The following is a 16,841-nucleotide window of genomic DNA, read 5'->3' as shown; positions in this document are numbered from 1 at the left end:
TCACTCTTCTCTGAGAGCCGGGAACATGCTTCCAGGGGCTTCCCATGGGCCAGAAGGAACTGGAAAACACCCCCTCACCCCCCCACACCCATCAGGTTAGGTGCACGTCCTGATTCGATTCACCAAGAACAGGGCAAAGCAAGGTGACTTCACCCGTCTACAGTCTGAGTCGGGTTTCCTGAGCGCCCGACCCGGGAACGTGGCTCTTATCAGAGGGCCTGGCACGGGCTGGGCTGCTCACAGAGGACTCCCACACCCTCCCTGTGCTTCTGTTAAGGGGCTGTTTCCAGACGCTAGAGCGTCCTAAGTCGACTCCTCACTCAGGGGGAAGCAGAGGCCCTGGGCCCCAAGCGATCCCCCCAGATTCCTAGGAGCCCGGAAGCCCTACGTCCACACAGCACTTGCCTCTGGCATCATCTCTCGGGGGCTCTGGTGAGCCGGGGCAGGGCACGGACCACACGACGGCCCTAGCGCCCCACGTGTGTGCACACATCCCCGCTTTACAGATACGGAGACCGAGGCGGAGGTCAGGCAGGGCTCGGGTCGAAGCCCAGGGAGGGGGCAGCACGGGCAGCACTGGCAGCGATGGTGGCACCACCCAGGTGACCGCAGACCCCAGGATGCCCAGCCCGGGACCTCCCTGGACCAGGACGAGGAGGGGACATGTCCAAAATTTCTGAGTAGCTGATCACCAGGACTCGGTGACCGGCTGTGAGGGGCAAGGGGCAAGGAGAGTCACCACGGCCTCTTGGAGTCTGACTGGGGACTGAGGGTAGCTGTGCCCTTCTCGGGGGCGGGGACTGCAGAGGGCAGGGAGGGGGCAGCATTGAACCACAGAGTGTGAGGTGTCCGTGGGCCATGGGGCGGAGAGGCCACTGGATGGCTGGACGTGGGGGGGCAGGGAAGAGGTGGACCAGAGAGAGACCCAGGCTGGAGATGGAAGCCTGGGGGATGCCTCGCATGTGGCGGGGCGGGGAGGAAATTCAGCCTGAGATGTACAGGGAGGGGCTGGGTGCAAACAGGGCCCTGGTGATCAGCCTGGGCAAAGCCGAGGGGTCTGCAGACTGGACGGAGCCCGGGGGGCAGAGACGGGGAGAGACGATGTGGGCTCCGGTGGTGGGCCTGGGCCTCTGCTGTGACTGAGGGGTCAGAGGTGTGTCTGGGGGGCCACAAGCGGTGGCAGTCAAGGCCTGGGGGTGCTGTGGTCCCAGGCCTGGCCAGGGCAGGGGTCGGGGGGTGGGTGAGAGGAGTGTCTGAGGGTCAGTAGGACAGAGCTGCCCGGTATGTCTGGAAGGCCGCTGGGTGCCGCAAGGCTTGGAACGGCCAGCTTGGCGAAGCGGTCGCCGGGTGAGGGGGAGGCCTTGACCAGGTGCCCACCTCGTGGCCCTGTCGTACGCTGTCTCACGGCGGAACCTGTTGTGTGTGCACGTCTCCACCGGGTGGGGGCCGCTGCAAGGGCCCAGGAACGGGGTGGGGCGGGGCTGGAGAGGAAGGAAGGACGGCCTGGTATGGGTGGACCTGTGGCTGGGTCACATCAGGACTGGGCAGTCTGCGTGGTGGCAGGGTCCGTGCTGCAGCTGCAGTGGGTGACCACAGTCGGGAGGAATGGTCACTGGCTCTGGGTGGCAGGGGGTGGCCACTCAGGTGGCCACACGAGTGGATGGACGATGCTGTCGCCTCTTCCTGCAGGTGCAGACCCCACCTGTACATTGCCAGAGAGCTGTGGGTAGACCTGTAGCCCCCACCGGACAACCGACTTCAGGGGCTGCTGCCCCACCCCCACCCCCCGACGCTGCCTGCGGGGGTGGGGGGGCCTTGGCTGACATGGGAGAGTCCCTAAGAAGCTAAGCAGCTCGCCACCCCACTAGGGAGAAAAGCGGGGGGCCGAGGACCATCTGGGATCTGTAGCTGCAGGGTGGGGCAGTCAGGCATGCTGCTTGGAGGAGGCAGCCAGACCTGCGTGGGCAGCCGTGGGCACTGTGCCATAGGGCTCTCCTGGATTAACACGCTGCACCTTCCTTGGAGTCTGACCCCCATGGGGACGGCCCCGCCCTTCTCTGAGGTTTCTTAAACGTAGGCAACTTTTTATTTTATTTATTTAAAAGAAAACGTGGACGTGGGCAGGAATCCAGGAATATTTGATTGCAATCTGCTGGCTGTGCGCCCGTGGTAACATGCGTGGCTTACACACTGGGCCGGAGGCTGAAGGAGACGGCCCGCGTCCTCGTCCCTCACTCCGGTGTGGGTCTCGGAGGTCTTGAGAAGTCGGGCTCTTGCTCCAGGTCCCACCACACCTCCAGGCCGAGTCAGAGTTCCCACGCCCGGCCTCCCGCCAGGTTTTCAGGGCGATGCCTGGGACTCTCCTCCCCTCCCATGCAACAGTCTGCAGCAGGCACTGTCTCTGCTCCCGCTTCCCTGGGCCCACAGCAAACGCACCAGAAATGACCGTTCAAAAGGGTGTTGGCTCCAGATTGCCCCCTGGGGTTGTGCACTTGTTCCAGCAAACAGTGGGCCCACCTGCCGCCCTCCCCCACCTCGGACCTGGGCCCCTCTCTGGGCAGAATTTTTCTCAGAACCTGGGCTCTGTGACCACAGGGCAAGATGGGGGCGGTCCAGTCCTTCCACGGGGAAGCTGAGGCCTGAACGGATCGTGGGCAGCCTGGAGTCCCATGCTGGCGGGGACCAGATGCAAGTCTATGTGACAGCACAGGCCCTGCCCACGCCGTGATGCCAGCCTGGAGTTCACCTGTGGGCTGCACCACCCTGGGTGGGCTTCGCTGTTACTGGAGCCCGGGGCGGGGGAAGGGGATGGGGGAAAGCGCATGCGTAGAGCGCTGAACGGAGCCGGAATCCCAGCTCCACCCAAGCCTGACACCCAGCAGACACACCCGGTGCTGGGCACCCTCCGCCAGCAGCCCCTGGCCTGCAGGAAGTCAGCCCTCTGGGCCCCACTGTTCGCCAGCAGCCCCGACCCTGCGCTCAGCCTGTAAAGGGAGGCATGCGTAGATCAGTGCGTTTTTAGGAGTATCCCCAGGCGGCACTCTGGTGCGGGGTGGTGGCCCGCAGGAGGGTGTGGCTTTGCTCCGGTGAAGTTCACGGCCACCATACTTGCCCCTCCTGCCTTTCGCCTGACTGTGGAATTGCAGGGCATGCCGTCAGTGGGCCAGTATCCTGTGTCTCTGTTTCCTGGGCTGGGGGCTCAGTGCCCCGGTGTGCTAGAGGAGCCCAAAGTCTGTGGAGAAAATGGAGCCTCAAGAACTGGGGCTGGGGCGCTGGAAGGCTTTCTGGAGGAAGGGGGACGCGAGCAGGCCAGGACTGTGCGGGGTTTCCGAAGTTGTGTGCAGCCAGCTGGCCACCGTGGCGGGGCCTGCCTGGGCACGGGGCGCACAGCGCATCCTCTCCCAGGCGCGGAGGTCACACAGCCTGGGGCCGCACGACCAGTTAGGGGAGGGGAGGCTTGGTCTACAGTGTGGCACTGCGGCTGCTGGCCCTCAGCTCCCCCACCCGGCGCCGTGGAGGAGCCAAAGTGGGGGCCCCTGCAGGCTGTGCCATCCAGGGGGAGCCTGGGGGCTGATGAGCGCTCCTCACACCAGGGTCCTTAAAGCCGCCCCAACACTCGCCAGGTTCGGGGGTCAACGTCTCTCCTCCCGGGGGGGGGGGCGGCGCAGGGATTTACTTAGGGCGGGGCGCCGCTGGAAGCTGAAGGAGCCACGGGGCCAGACCGACTCAGAACCCCCGAGGGGCTGGGTGCCGCCCGGGGAGGGGTGTCCGGTGTGCGCGTGCGTGCGCACTCGCGTGTGTTCGTGCGGCCGGGCGCACACGGGGCGCACCCACGGCGCCGCGGCTGGCCCGCTGGGGCTCAGTTTCCCGCGCTCAGCGCCGCGGCCCGGCCCGCCGCCGCGTGTCGTTGCAGCGCGCTGCAGGAGCAGAAGGGCGAGCTGCGCAAGCGGCTGTCCTACACCACGCACAAGCTCGAGAAGCTCGAGACCGAGTTCGACTCCACGCGCCACTACCTGGAGATCGAGCTGCGGCGCGCGCAGGAGGAGCTCGAGAAGGTCACGGAGAAGCTGCGCAGGTACGGAGGCGGGGCCCGTTCGCGCGGGGGCGGGGCCTGGCTGCGGGGGGCGGGGCCCGGGATCTGAAGCCCCGGGGAACCCTGCCTGCTCCTGAGCTGTGGATGCCAAGCTCGGGACTCAGGGAGGGCAAGCTCCTTTTCCAAAGTCGCACTTTGTGGTAAGAGCGGCTGAGTCGGGATTTGACCCCGGGTCTAGCTACTGCCAGGACAGGCTTTTCCCAGGCACCTCTCCAACTTCTGTTCATATCTCTCCTATATTCTCGGTGGGACAGCAGCATGACACAAGTGCACGTCCAGACCCCTCCTGGCCCACCGGGACCCCAGCCACCATCCCCTGGGTCTCTGATAGGAAAAGTGGTGTCTGGCCCTGGAGATGAACCAGTGTTTGGGGACCGTTCCCTTGAGCGGCATGGCAGCAAGTGAAGTGTTGGGCAAGGTGTGCTGGACCCTGAGTAGTTACTCCCTTAGAAGCCAAACTTTTCTAAAACCGCGGTTCTGCAGGTTGAAGACATTTTCCTAAAATATATTACACACTTTCCAGCCTTTAGGAAGATGGCAAAGAGAACGCAGAGTTTGCCGTTGGCTCGGATTGTTTTAAACAGCGATAGTGCGGAGGCCAGTGCTGCCACGGGGCAGGATTTGCCAGGAGGGCTGTTTGTCCCTCCCTCAACGGCCTCCTCCCCCGTCTGGTTGTGTGGGAACCAAGCTTAGGCCATGCAGTCAGACCTCAGTTAAGGTCTCACCTCTGCCACTTACTGCTTGAAGCACCTCCAGCCTGTTTCCCCATTGGTGAGACTGGGCGGGGGCACACAGTGACACTACAGGCAGGTTGTCAAGAGGATGCACACTGTCCCCAGTCCCCTTCCACCATCACACTACATGCAGTAGTGGGCACACGGCTCCTGATTCCCACCCAATACCTGCTCCCGCCTTCCCCCTTCTTCGGAGGACTGGACGGTCGCTTGTGAGTACAGGCCTTCCTTCCCTTTCCATCTCCAGGGGGTCCTCCACCCTGGCCCAGGAAACGCCTCTACACGTTAGTTTTTTGCTGTGTGCAGAGGAGCAGGGAGACCAGGGTGGGACCAGTAGGCGGGCTCAGGCGGCCAGTGTTCAGCCCTGCCCTGACCAGCCCACAGGGGTGGCTGTCGGGGTGACGGGGTGGGGGGGTCGGGCCTGGCACCGCAGCCACCCCGTTGTTCCAGGATTCAGAGCAACTACATGGCGCTGCAGAGGATCAACCAGGAGCTGGAAGACAAGCTGTACCGCATGGTGAGGGCCACTGCCCCCTGCCCCCCGGCCCCACCCCACGCGCCTGCCCTGGCACCCCAGTGGTGAGCCACCTGCCTGGCTCTCATCCCCTTGCCTGTGCAGGAGCTGGTCACAGGCCTTGTTTCCTGGCCTACCCCTGCCTTGGGGGGCTGGGCTAGTCCCACCCCTTTCTGCAGTGAACGGTGGGTGCTCTCAGGACTAGGAAGTCATCGGGTTCCAGGTTGCCCCGTGAGCCTCCACAGCAAGGAATAAGCTCTCGGCCTGTGTGAGCAGGGCTGTGGGAAGGACATGAGCAGGGGACAGTGACCCTGCTTTAGCGGTTAGCCTGGAGACCCAGACCTGGTCAGACAGAGACCTGAGTTCAGGCCCCGAGTAAGACAGAATGATATTCGAGCCCAACTGTGTTTCTCGTGGGAACACGTGGTCTCATGGTGAAGAATAAAGGAGAAAGTGCTGCACCCGGCCCCACGCCAGCGGAGACCCTCCAGGAGACCCTCACCCCGTCTGCAAGTGCTGCCTCTTTTTTGTGTTGATCGGGCTGTCGCGACCTCAGTTTGGAAGAGCAGGGACGTGATGGAGGCCTCCTGGTCCTGTATGGCCTCCTGTGTCAGGGAGGGGCCGGGTGGGTTCACTGAGAGGAGTTCCCTCTCCTTCCAGTAGGTTACAGGCTTGTTTTGTTTCTGAAAATCACAAATGGGTGTTCAACGCCTGCTGTCTTAGAGCGCTGTCAGAGCAGAGACAGCTCAGCTTGGGACCCTGGACAGGGGCCCTTGCCTTTCTGAGCTCAGTTGGAGGCTGAGAGAGGAAAGGTTCAAGGAAGGCGGGTTGGGGTGCAGGGACAGGGGCCAGGATCTGTGTTGCGTGCAGACTCCCCGCAGACGCAGGAGGCAGGGCATTACTGTCCCCGTAGTGTGGGTGCACAAGGGGCTAAGGGAGGCAGTGACATGCCCAAGGCCCCTGGCTTGTCAGCGATGGAGCACAGGTGGATTTGAACCTGGTGGTCTGAGCTCCTACCCCCACCTTCCTTGGCCTTGCAAACACCTCATCGTTACCGACTGTAAGAGGGCACCTGGGAGGCCTATGTAGCAACTGCGCTTGAGGCCCAGGCCTTGGCTGACCACTGACAGGCTCCTTCCCATACCCCGCCCCTCGCCCCAGGGCCAACACTATGAGGAAGAGAAGCGAGCATTGAGCCACGAGATTGTTGCCCTCAACAGCCACCTGCTGGAGGCCAAGGTGACCATCGACAAGCTGTCGGAGGACAACGTGAGTGTTGCACCACTGTGGCCCTGGGGGCCCAGGCCCAGGCCCTGTGGCCTCCAGGCTTCAGAAGCTGGCTCAGGCAAGGTGGAAGGACAGGGCAGTCGGGGCCTCGAGTACTTGGCAGTGGGGGGAGGACAGGGCTACCTCAGCACAGATACGCTGCCACGGGTGTTCAGGAAGACCCTCTGCTGGAAGGAAACAGCATAAGGTAGCAACCACTGGGCCACATTACCCCATTCAGGGCGGTGCTTCCTGACCCCGGGTTTGGGGCATGCTTACTTAGGATTCCTCCCTAGCCAGCCCCCGTGGGCATCAGAGCCATGTGGCTGCTCTGATTTCAAGGGCCCCATGAGATGGGCCCAGCCCCACCCCCAAGGACCCCGACAGCTGACCACACATTCACTAATGAGCATCTGCTTCTTGCGAGGCCCTCCGAAGCTGTGAGAATATGGTGTGAACGACACAGGTAAAAACCTTCCTTGCCCAGGTGGAGTTTACACCTGAGCGGGGAAGACAGTGAACAAGATAGGCAAACCATGTAGCATGTTACAAGTACTGAATACTGCAGGGAAGAACAACACAGCCAACAGTGCTGGGGAGTCATTCGGGTGCTTCTGGAAGAGGCTGCTAGATCAAGACGTGGAGGCGGCCAGAGAGCTGGCCACGGGCACCTGGGGAAGAGCCTTCCTTCCAGTGGAAAGAACCAGAGTGGCAGAGGAGGGCCTGCAAGAACAGATGGGCCAGAGGGGACTCCTGGGGGCAGGGGGAGCCCAGGGTCTGAGGTCAGACACAGAACAGGAGGCCACATGGTGCAGGCTCCTCTAGGAATCTGGGTTTTATTCTGAATGAAATAGGGAGCCACGGAAGATTCTTGAACAGAGGACTAACATGACTGCACCTACACTTTTCTGGGCTCACTGAGAACAGACGGGACAAGGGCCACAGTGGGAGGCTCGAGGTGGCTGTGGCTACAGTCCAGGCTGACAGTGGCTCAGCCAGGACGATGCCCATGGAGTGGGGACAAGGGCTCAGGTTCTGGCTCTGGTTACAAGATGGAACCCACGGCATTAACGGGGATTTTGGACGTGGGGTATGGGGGAAGAGAAGGGTCCAGCCCAACTGCAGCAGCGTTCAGAGCCTGAAGGAAAGAAGTGACCTGCTGTCTCCGGGGTGGGGGGGTGCCTGGGGAGGAGCAGGAGTGGGGCTGGACGGGGCACCGGACAGCTGCAGGGCATGCCCAGACGGCAGGGTCTGGAGTTGCACGCATCCGTCAGCGTACAGATGCGGTGAGATAGCCAAGGAGTGCAGGCAGAGGAGAGGGAGGCCCCACCCAGGGCCCAGGGCCTTGCTGGAAGTCTGCAAGGGATGAGGGATGCATGGCAGATCTGGGCTGGCCAGCCAGTCCTCACAGCCCTCTGAGGCCAGGGGCAGCCAGTCTAGGGCCTCCGGGGGGGGGGGTCCGTTCTCAGCTCTCGGCCCACTGTGCCCTTCCCGGGGGCTCGAGGAGACATTGAGGAGGCTGGGGACCCAGTGTCTCTCCACTTGGCAGGGCAAGTCAGGGGCTCAAGCCTCAGCACGGACGGTGGAGGTGGGGGAGCCTCCAGGAACGGGGGCCGGGGGTGAGGGGCAGCGGGGCCCGCGCCCTCCGTAGCCTGTCTAAGCTGCAGGACACCTGGTCCTGGTTGAGCTGAGACTGGGGGAGCGGGGAGATCTCGGGGCCCATTGCTGGATCCCAGATTCCTCACTGTCAGAGCCCTCACGGTGGAGGACCCCTGGGGAGGGAGACAGGAGTGAAAGGCCCAACCACAGGCACATGCAACAGAGATTTTCCAAAGACGAAAGCGAATCCTCTCAAGTCCTACTGTTTGCATCTGTTTTCAGCTCAGGAGGCTGAGCCAGTCCCTGCCCGGCCCTTGCGTCACACAGGCCCTCTGCCCCACCTCGCCCTGCCCTCACCCAGCCCCACAGCCACCCCCATATGCAGGCCACACTTCAGGAGGGGGGTGTGCGAAGCCAGCCTGAGATGCGGGAGGCAGGCGCTGCGGGCACATTCCTTCTCACTCGCTGGTGCCGGCCCTCCGCACTGAGATGGGGGAACAGGAAGACCAGGCAGGCTCGCCGCACCGGGGGCCTCTGGGAGGCCTTTCTTCCGCCACTGCCCCCACCTTGTGGGAGGTTCCCACCTGGGGCAGCAGCAGAAGGGCCTGGCAGGGCCCTCTCTGGGCACCTTCTGCTGCAGGCGAGAGCGTGAGGCCCAGAGAGGGTCCTTGCCCTGCCAGCTGCACAGCCGGCTCCCACCACACCTGGTCTCTGTGTTGGCCACTGGGCTCCGGGTGGCAGGGTCCTTGGCGAGGGGCGAGCCTGCACCGAGCGCCTTCTCTTATCTTTTAGGAGCTCTATAGGAAGGACTGCAATCTGGCGGCCCAGCTGCTGCAGTGCGGCCAGACCTACGGCAGGGTCCATAAGGTGTCCGAGGTAACACCAGCCCCGCCCCCGCTAGGCCAGCCCGCGCACCCAGGACTACTTGGGGCTCCTTTTCTACAGGTCCCACCCTAAGGCCACTTCTCCCCTTTGAGGGGAAGGTGCTGGGTGAGCCTGAGCCCCCCGTCCCTCCTCACTCCTACAAGTATCCTGGCCTTTCTGAATATGGTGGAGGGGCCGCCCCCCACGCACACCTAGTCACCCAGCTGGGACCACCTGCCCATTCCCCTTGGTTTCCTCTGGGGGCTGCTCCTTGTCCCTGCTCCAAGCCCCCTGTCCACTGAGCACTGATGGGGCAGAGTGACCCCATGTGAGCCTCACAGAAACCCTTTGGTTTGGTTTGGACACAATTACTGACAGTGCCCATTTCAGAGACAAGAAAACTGGCTTCACATGGGAGTGACTCAGCCAAGACTGCAGGGCCCCCCACCCCTGCCAGGCTGTCCCAGCTCCACACATTGCCCTCACCCAGGCCTTGGGCCATGTTCCCTCTTCCCTGGGCCTGGGCCATACCTGAGACACTCACAAAATAGATCAAACAGTAGCAAGACGACCCCATGAGGCACCAGGTGCTCGTGCAGAAACCGCTGGATGCCTGGTCCTGGCCCTGAATCTGTGTTGCATCTCAGTCTGTCTTGTTCAGAAGCACCCAGGCCTCATGACCCAGCAGGGGTGCCCCCGACAGACCTTGGGGCTGGGAGAGCAAGAAAGCCCCAGGGTGGGAGGAAATGAGGGGGCTGCAGCCCTGAGAAGGGCCCAAGTCAGACCCTGTTTCCACCCTCTGCGCTCTTCAGAGCCCAGCTGTCGCAGGCTGGGGAGACAGAGGTGACCAGGGGTCCTGGGCAAATCTCCAGAGCTTGTGGCATACAGAGTCCTAGGGGCTGGCTCAAGCCGATGCAGTTTGAGAAGCCCTGAGCAGGTCCCTCTTCTTCCGTCTGTGCATCTGTGGGTCACGGTCATGGCTGCAGGTGCTGGGCTGACTGCTACCCCTGTCCCCCCCCTCCCCCCCCCCACACCTGACCCGTTCCAGCTGCCCTCCGACTTCCAGGAGCGCGTGAGCCTGCACATGGAGAAGCATGGCTGCAGCCTGCCCTCCCCACTCTGCCACCCGGCCTATGCCGACAGCGTCCCCACCTGTGTCATTGCCAAGGTGCTGGAGAAGCCTGACCCCACCAGCCTGTCCTCCCGCCTGTCTGATGCCTCAGCCCGTGACCTGGCCTTCCGGGATGGGGTGGAGAAGCAGGGCCCCCGGCCCCCCTACAAGGGGGACATCTACTGCAGCGACACAGCCCTCTACTGCCCCGAGGAGCGGCGGCGCACCCGGCGGCCCAGCGTGGATGCGCCTGTGACCGACGTGGGCTTCCTGCGGGCCCAGAACTCCACCGACAGCGCGGCCGAGGAGGAGGAGGAGGCCGAGGCCGCCGCCTTCCCCGCAGGCTTCCGGCATGAGGCCTTCCCAGGCTACGCGGGCTCACTGCCCACGTCCAGCTCCTACTCCAGCTTCAGCGCCACATCGGAGGAGAAGGAGCATGCCCAGGCCAGCACGCTCACTGCCTCGCAGCAGGCCATCTACCTGAACAGCCGCGACGAGCTCTTCGACCGCAAGCCTCCTGCCACTGCCTATGAGGGCAGCCCGCGCTTCGCCAAGGCCACGGCCAGCGTGGCTGCGCCGCTTGAGGCCGAGGTGGCCCCGGGGTTTGCGCGGACCATGTCTCCGTACCCAGCCGAGCCCTTCCGCTTCCCGGCTTCCCCAGGCCCCCAGCAGGCCCTGATGCCCCCAAACCTGTGGAGCCTGCGGGCCAAGCCGGGGACGGCCCGGCTCCCTGGGGAGGACGCGCGGGGCCAGTGGCGGCCCCTGAGCGTGGAGGACATTGGCGCCTACTCCTACCCCGCCACCACCGCCGGCCGCACCTCACCCTGCAGCTTCTCGGAACGCTACTACGGCAGCGGGGGCAGCCCGGGCAAGAAGGCCGAGGGCCGCGCCAGCCCCCTCTATGCCACCTACAAGGCCGACAGCTTCTCGGAGGGTGACGACCTCTCCCAGGGCCACCTGGCAGAGCCCCGCTTTCTCCGGGCCGGTGGCGACCTGAGCCTGAGCCCCGGCCGTGCGGCCGACCCGCTGCCTGGCTACGCACCCAGCCAGGGGGACGCGGAGAGGCTTGGGGTGCAGCTGTGCGGGGCGGGCGGCAGCCCCGAGCCCGAGCACAGCCCTCACAGTTCCAGGGAGTCCTTGGAGCCCAGCTCCATGGAGGCCTCCCCAGAAATGCACCCCTCTGCCCGCCTCAGCCCCCAGCCAGCCTTCCAGCGGACTGGTGGCTCGGGGCTCAGCCGCAAGGACAGCCTCACGAAAGCCCAGCTCTACGGAACCTTGCTCAACTGAGCACCTGCCTGCAGGCCGCGGCCACGGGGCCATCACCCACCCGCCCCACCTGGGCCCCGAGGGCACAGCTCGCCTCTCCCCAGACACCCGTCCTCCCCAGCCCCCGCCACCCAGGACCCTCTCTTCCACCCAACCCAGTCGAGCCTGAGAGGAGGACCCCTCCCCACACCATCTTGTCCATCCCAGCCCCACCACGGTGGAACGTTTTTCACACCCCAACATCCTTCCCCACCTGAGATGAGCATTCCCCCCTTTTATAAAGTGAAACTATTTTTATAGAGAAAAAGGGTCTTTCTTAACGCACTTGGCCTCCAGCTCCCTGGACGGCAGCCTTGGCGTTTTCAACACAAAGCTCCTTTATTTTTCGGGGAGGACAAGTGGGGCCTGCCCCTCGGAGGGGAAGGACGGTGTCTTGTGGAGACGCCCCCCAGTGAGCCGGTGACAAGGGAACCCGAAGCTCTGTCCACGAAGAGGGGAAGTGGAATGGGTGGAGGGATGTGAAATGTTTTTAAACTGTTTTCGCCGTGTGACCGATACACCACCCCAGCTCTCCCGTGGTCCGCAGTCCCGAGTGGGGCCGGTGCTCGTCCCCCAGTGTCCCGCTCCCCGGCACCACCTCGCTCTACCTCAGACGTAATGAGGCCCTCCGACTCCCAGTTTCTGTGGCTTGCTTTCCTGTTGTCTGCGATGCATGCCCTGTCTCAGTTAGTACTGTACTTTCGTTCATTAATAAAAGACATCGGTGGAAAGAACTTGGCTCCGGGTTGTTTCTTCTCCCCACTGCCTTTTGATGGCAGGGACATGTGGCCCTGGCTGCCCCCCCACCCTGTCCCTCCCCACCAGCACCTTGTGCAGCATCCAGGCACTTGCACTGTCTCAACAACTAGGCGTTCTTGCCCTTTCTAGGGCGTGCCTAGGAAGCCACACCCCTATTCCTGCTCCCCCTGCCCCCCGCCCTTCTCAGTCTCAGACTTGGCCTCTGCCTGGAGATTCCTGAGGCTCTCCTTCAGAGCAGCTCTCATTTCTCTGAAACGTGTTTGGCCCCATTTTGAAGGGTGTTCTCATTTCGGAGGGAGGTAGCCCGGGGGGGTCTCTTTCCCACCCCACCCCCTGGACACACACACACAGATGTCCCGGGCCTCCTGTTAGTGTGGGGGTGCCCATCCGTCCATCCGTCAGTCCATGGGGAGCCATTCCTCCGACGGTGATCTGCCCTTCTGCTCTCCAGCCCCTTCGGATCGTCCCTCTGGTCGTCTGCTGTCTCCCTGAGGCATTTATCCTTCCCGGGAATTCACAGGGTGTGTTGTATCTGTGGATTGGTGTATTTCATCAGTTTTGGAAAATTCTCAACTTTTAAAACAATTTTGTTCCCTCTCTCTTCCTGGGACTGCCTTAGAGCCCCGGCAGCCCCTCTCACTGCACCCTCTGTGCCTGCTGCCCTCCCTCTTGCGTGTCCTGCACTTGGGGCTCACCCAGCTCAGCCCACATGATCTGCCTTCCATTTCACGAGTTCTCTCTGCTTTGTCCACGTGGCCACCAAACACAGCCACCAGGTTTGTAGTTTTCCATTCATTTTTCCATTCCTAGATGTTCTGTTTGTCTCGCAAACCTAAGCTGCCACTTTCATTGTGTCCTGTTCCCTGGAGATCTTTTCTAGCTTGCCTTTTATTTCCTTAAACACATGGGCACAACCAGTTCAGACTGTGTCTGGCACTACCTTCATATGTCTCTCTTGGTCCCTGCCCTTGCTGCCACCTTTCTTCGTGAGCCTGGTTATCTCAGACGCACGCTCAGCAATGTCCTTGAAAATCTACTTGTGGGGTTCTGCAAGGCCGAGGGTGGAGGCCCCTCCTCACGGGGCTTTATGTCTGCTCCCTCCAAGGGCCTGGGCCCTTCCTGCCCAAGACTAGCCGGTCTGGGTTCAGGCCTTGAAGTGCCCTGGCTCACCCGGCTCCGTGTAGACCCAGGGTGGGTCTGTCTCTTGCCCGCGGACCCCAAGAAGGGCGAGCATCAGCATTGGCTCCCAGCATTCCTGCACTTGACCTGCCTCTGCAGGAGAGCCCAGGGCCAGCCCAACCACCCTCCCCAGGAGATATGCTCCAGGAAGCAGTCTCCTCGAGCCAGAGGGAATTGGGAGAGGCTTGGCAGTCGGCTCCCCTCTGGGGGCCCAGTTTCCTCCTTGGCAGACAGGAAGCGACACTGAATGAGCTGGGGAGCAACTGGGGATGTGCAGGGAGAAACACATGGCCCCTGGCACCCAGCAGACACTCAGAGGTGTTCCCAGAGGGGAACCCGAATCTCAGCCTCACGTCAGCTGCGTGAAGGGGGGTGGTGGGTCCCTCTTCCTGGCCTCGGCTTTCCCGCCTCTAAGTGACCAAAGTCCTGCCTGGCTCGAGCTCCTCAGGGTCAATGGGATCAGAATGCTGGGCCCTGGGTAGAGGGTTGGGGACCCTGAGGGCTTTGCAGCCTGGGCTGAGGGCCCTCTCAGATTCGGGGCTTTAGCTCCCACATCGTCACCTCGGAGCCTGCCCCACCACCACCACCACAGAGCTGTCCTGCCATGCCCTGCCACCAGCCACAGTCAGGGCTCTGAGGGAGTCTTGTTCCCAGAGGGCTCTGCTCAGACCTGGGTGGGGACAGTGACTTCTTTGGCTACAGAGCCAGGTAGCCCACAAAGATGGGCTGACCTGGCCACACGGGGGGGGGGGGGAAGGGGTGCCGTGTCTAGAGTTCCATCGCATGACTTTCGAGTAGCGGGGTCAGGCTGACACCACCTTGAGTGGGGGCTGGCATGGGATCTATGTAAAGCAGTCCCAAACCACTTCTTGTGGGGCTGAGCTGGAACAACCTGGTTCTCTCCCGAATCCCCCTGGCTCAAAACCAGCTCCGCAGGACCTTGGGACTCGTGAGTGCAGGTGGCTCTGGTCAGTGACTCTCTCAGAAACCCCTGGGTGGGGACTTGGTGTTTCCCTCCTCTTCCTGATAATGGGGCCGGCTGGCACCAGCCCCGTGCTGGCCACGGAGTCCTTGCTCTGCCCACAATGAACTCGGAAGCAGGAGGGAGGCAGATGGTGTGACTTTAGGCTCAAGGCTTCAAGAGCACAGGGCCATCCAGAGAGGCACAAGATCCCTACTGCTCCAGGGGGAAGAAAGCAAGCCTCCAGGAGGATGCTCATGCTGGGTGTCAAAGGATGAATAAGAGTTCATCGGGCACTTCAGGCAAAGGGAACAGTTTGTGGAAAGGCACAAATGTGTGATAGCTGGGGAGTTCCAGAAATGGCTCCATGTTTCCATGTGCCTGCCTGAGGGTTCAGCCAGGGGGCCCCCAGTTTCCCTCTGGATCTGTCCCAGGATGTTCCGCCAGATGGGAACTTCTGGGCTGTGGTGAGGCCTTGCCCTCTACTTTCTTGGCCCCATCTACCCGGGCAGCCAGCCAGGCCGCAGCGTGGGGTTCCCTCCTTCAGCCCCTGCCCTCCCCCAGCCATGTATCCACCACCCTCCTACCAACCCATGCACACTTCTTCACCCCAACAGGGCAGCACAGGGCTGCCTCTGCCCCTCGCTGGCTGTGTGACCTGGGGCCAGTTTCCCCTTCTGGAGCTTAGGGATATGGATGAGATCCCCAGGAGTCCCCATGACAGCTGGCTGTCCCAGTGCATGGGGGGCCGCAGTCCCCTCAGCTGGACAGCAGGGTGGGGCCACCTAGCAGGGGGCTTCGAGCATCAGCTCCTCTTGACAGAGCCACAGCCACGCCTGGCAGCACACACAGCCTCACCTCAACATGAAACTGCTTTTCTCCCACGAAGACTTCAGACCTGTACCCCAGATCCACAGGTGAGGGTAAAGGTAAGCACTCAGCCCCGGGAAGGTGGGTGGAAGGCACGGCCCACACTTCTTTTCATTCCAGCTCTACACTTTCTAAATTTAGCTCCCTTATTTTAAAATTGCAAATGATGAACTCCCCAACACCTCGCAGAGGATCAGAGTGAGCCTTGAAGAAGGCTCTTTGGAAGATAGCATTAGGAAAAAGACACCGATAAAGGCACAGGGTACGCCTGCCATTCTTCCCAATAAAATAACCTACAAAGGGGGCGGGGCTGGCAGCCAGCTGGCACCCACAGGGCAGGGAGTTGAGGAATCAAGTCCACAGAGGAGAGTGCCAAGAAGCAGCCAGAGTGGGGAGCCCTGGATGTGCCCCTGCCCCAGGAGGATCAGAGCTCTGGTTGACTTCGCCAACAGAGACTTGGATGGTGTTGGCCCCAAGTGAAGCTGAGAGGGTCGTAATCTGCAAGCGTTTTACTCTGCATCTTCTCCCCTGCTTGTTCCTACAGGCCCACTTTATAGATGAGGAAGCAGACTCAGCGAAGCGAAGCACCTGCCAACATCCCAAGCAAGTGAGTGATGGGCTTGGGGCCTGAGCTGGCCTCCCGGCTCCAAACCCCACAGGGCTGCAGGCAGCCGGGGTGCCTCAGCACAGGAGAGGGGGTGGGCGGCTGCTGGACAGGGATGTCATCCTCTGCCCACACCCAGCACTCACACCAAAGCCTCATTTAATGCAGTCTGTAAACAGTGCTCATACTAAAAAAGTGGTAATAGGGGTGCCTGGGGGGCACAGTCAGTTAAGTGTCCAACCCTTGGTTTCGGCTCAGGTTGGGATCTCAGGGTCGTGGGATCGAGCCCTGTGTCGGGCTCTGCGCTCAGTCCAGAGACTGCTTCAGATTCTTTCCCTCTCCCTCTACCCCTCCCGCTCATGCTCTCTAAAATAAATAATCTTAAAAAAAAAAGTGATAATAGTAACATGTCACAGTGGGGAAAGCAATCAGAAAACCATGTGTTGAAATTCCCACTGAGAAGTTATTCCACACAAGAAAGGCAGAAAACCACCCAGTTCAGGCTACACTAGACGGCAAGATATCTGGACTCTAGGATCTGGGGCTAGACAGTGGAAACTGGAGTGGAACAGGCAGATGAGAGGTGCTCTGGGAAAGCCAGGTCCCCCTGCACCACAGACAAGGGCAACCCTTCCTCCTGGCCTGTGTCTGGATTCATTGATACATCACTCATTCATTTGACAAGCGTGTGCTGAGGGCCTGTTCAGGCTGGATCTGGGGAGACACACCCTTACAAAAACACTTGTAGTGGGTCCCACCACTCTCCTCTCCAGCTCCCATAGTGAGAGCTATGTCTGACCAAGGACCCCTGGTCCGGAGTGAGCGTGCACCAGAAGCTAGTCGATCAGAGTCCTTCCCTGAGAAGGGGCAACAAGCGGGAACAGAGGAAGGAGGCAGCCCCTCGCTGGGGGCTTCAGCCGTGAGAGTGAACCAGGCTCAGGCCAAGGCCCAAAGGGCAAGAGAGGGTCTCATCCATCCTTGG

At 61.8% G+C, this 16,841-nt stretch overlaps 2 protein-coding genes across 7 annotated transcripts in view; one reads left to right on the top strand and one right to left on the bottom strand.

Annotated features, from left to right (window-relative positions):
- Positions 1-12,220, top strand: part of BEGAIN (brain enriched guanylate kinase associated) — a 37,589-nt gene extending 25,369 nt beyond the window's left edge. Inside the window, exons 1-6 of one of the 2 annotated variants that reach the window (XM_087856219.1) lie at positions 3,914-4,075; positions 5,278-5,344; positions 6,503-6,610; positions 8,999-9,082; positions 9,732-9,806; positions 10,119-12,220. In XM_087856219.1, the coding sequence (XP_087712345.1) occupies positions 5,294-5,344; positions 6,503-6,610; positions 8,999-9,082; positions 9,732-9,806; positions 10,119-11,468 (1,668 nt within the window). In that variant the 5' untranslated portion in view covers positions 3,914-4,075; positions 5,278-5,293 and the 3' untranslated portion in view covers positions 11,469-12,220. Of the gene's footprint in view, positions 1-3,913; positions 4,076-5,277; positions 5,345-6,502; positions 6,611-8,998; positions 9,083-9,731; positions 9,807-10,118 lie in introns of those variants that run through there. The other variant, XM_087856218.1, reaches the window with a different exon arrangement.
- Positions 12,221-12,268: 48 nt separating this feature from the next.
- Positions 12,269-16,841, bottom strand: part of WDR25 (WD repeat domain 25) — a 146,927-nt gene continuing 142,354 nt past the window's right edge. For all 5 annotated transcript variants that reach the window (XM_045775396.2, XM_045775391.2, XM_087856220.1 and 2 more), the window contains one exon: positions 12,269-12,777. The gene's annotated coding sequence lies outside the window, so the exon portion shown is untranslated. The remainder of the gene's footprint in view (positions 12,778-16,841) is intronic.

The sequence above is a fragment of the Ursus americanus genome, chromosome 26 (assembly GCF_024610735.1).
Source record: "Ursus americanus isolate L20-20 chromosome 26, mUrsAme1.1.p, whole genome shotgun sequence".
Lineage (NCBI taxonomy): Eukaryota > Metazoa > Chordata > Mammalia > Carnivora > Ursidae > Ursus > Ursus americanus.
This window is presented reverse-complemented; position numbering and strand designations above follow the sequence as displayed.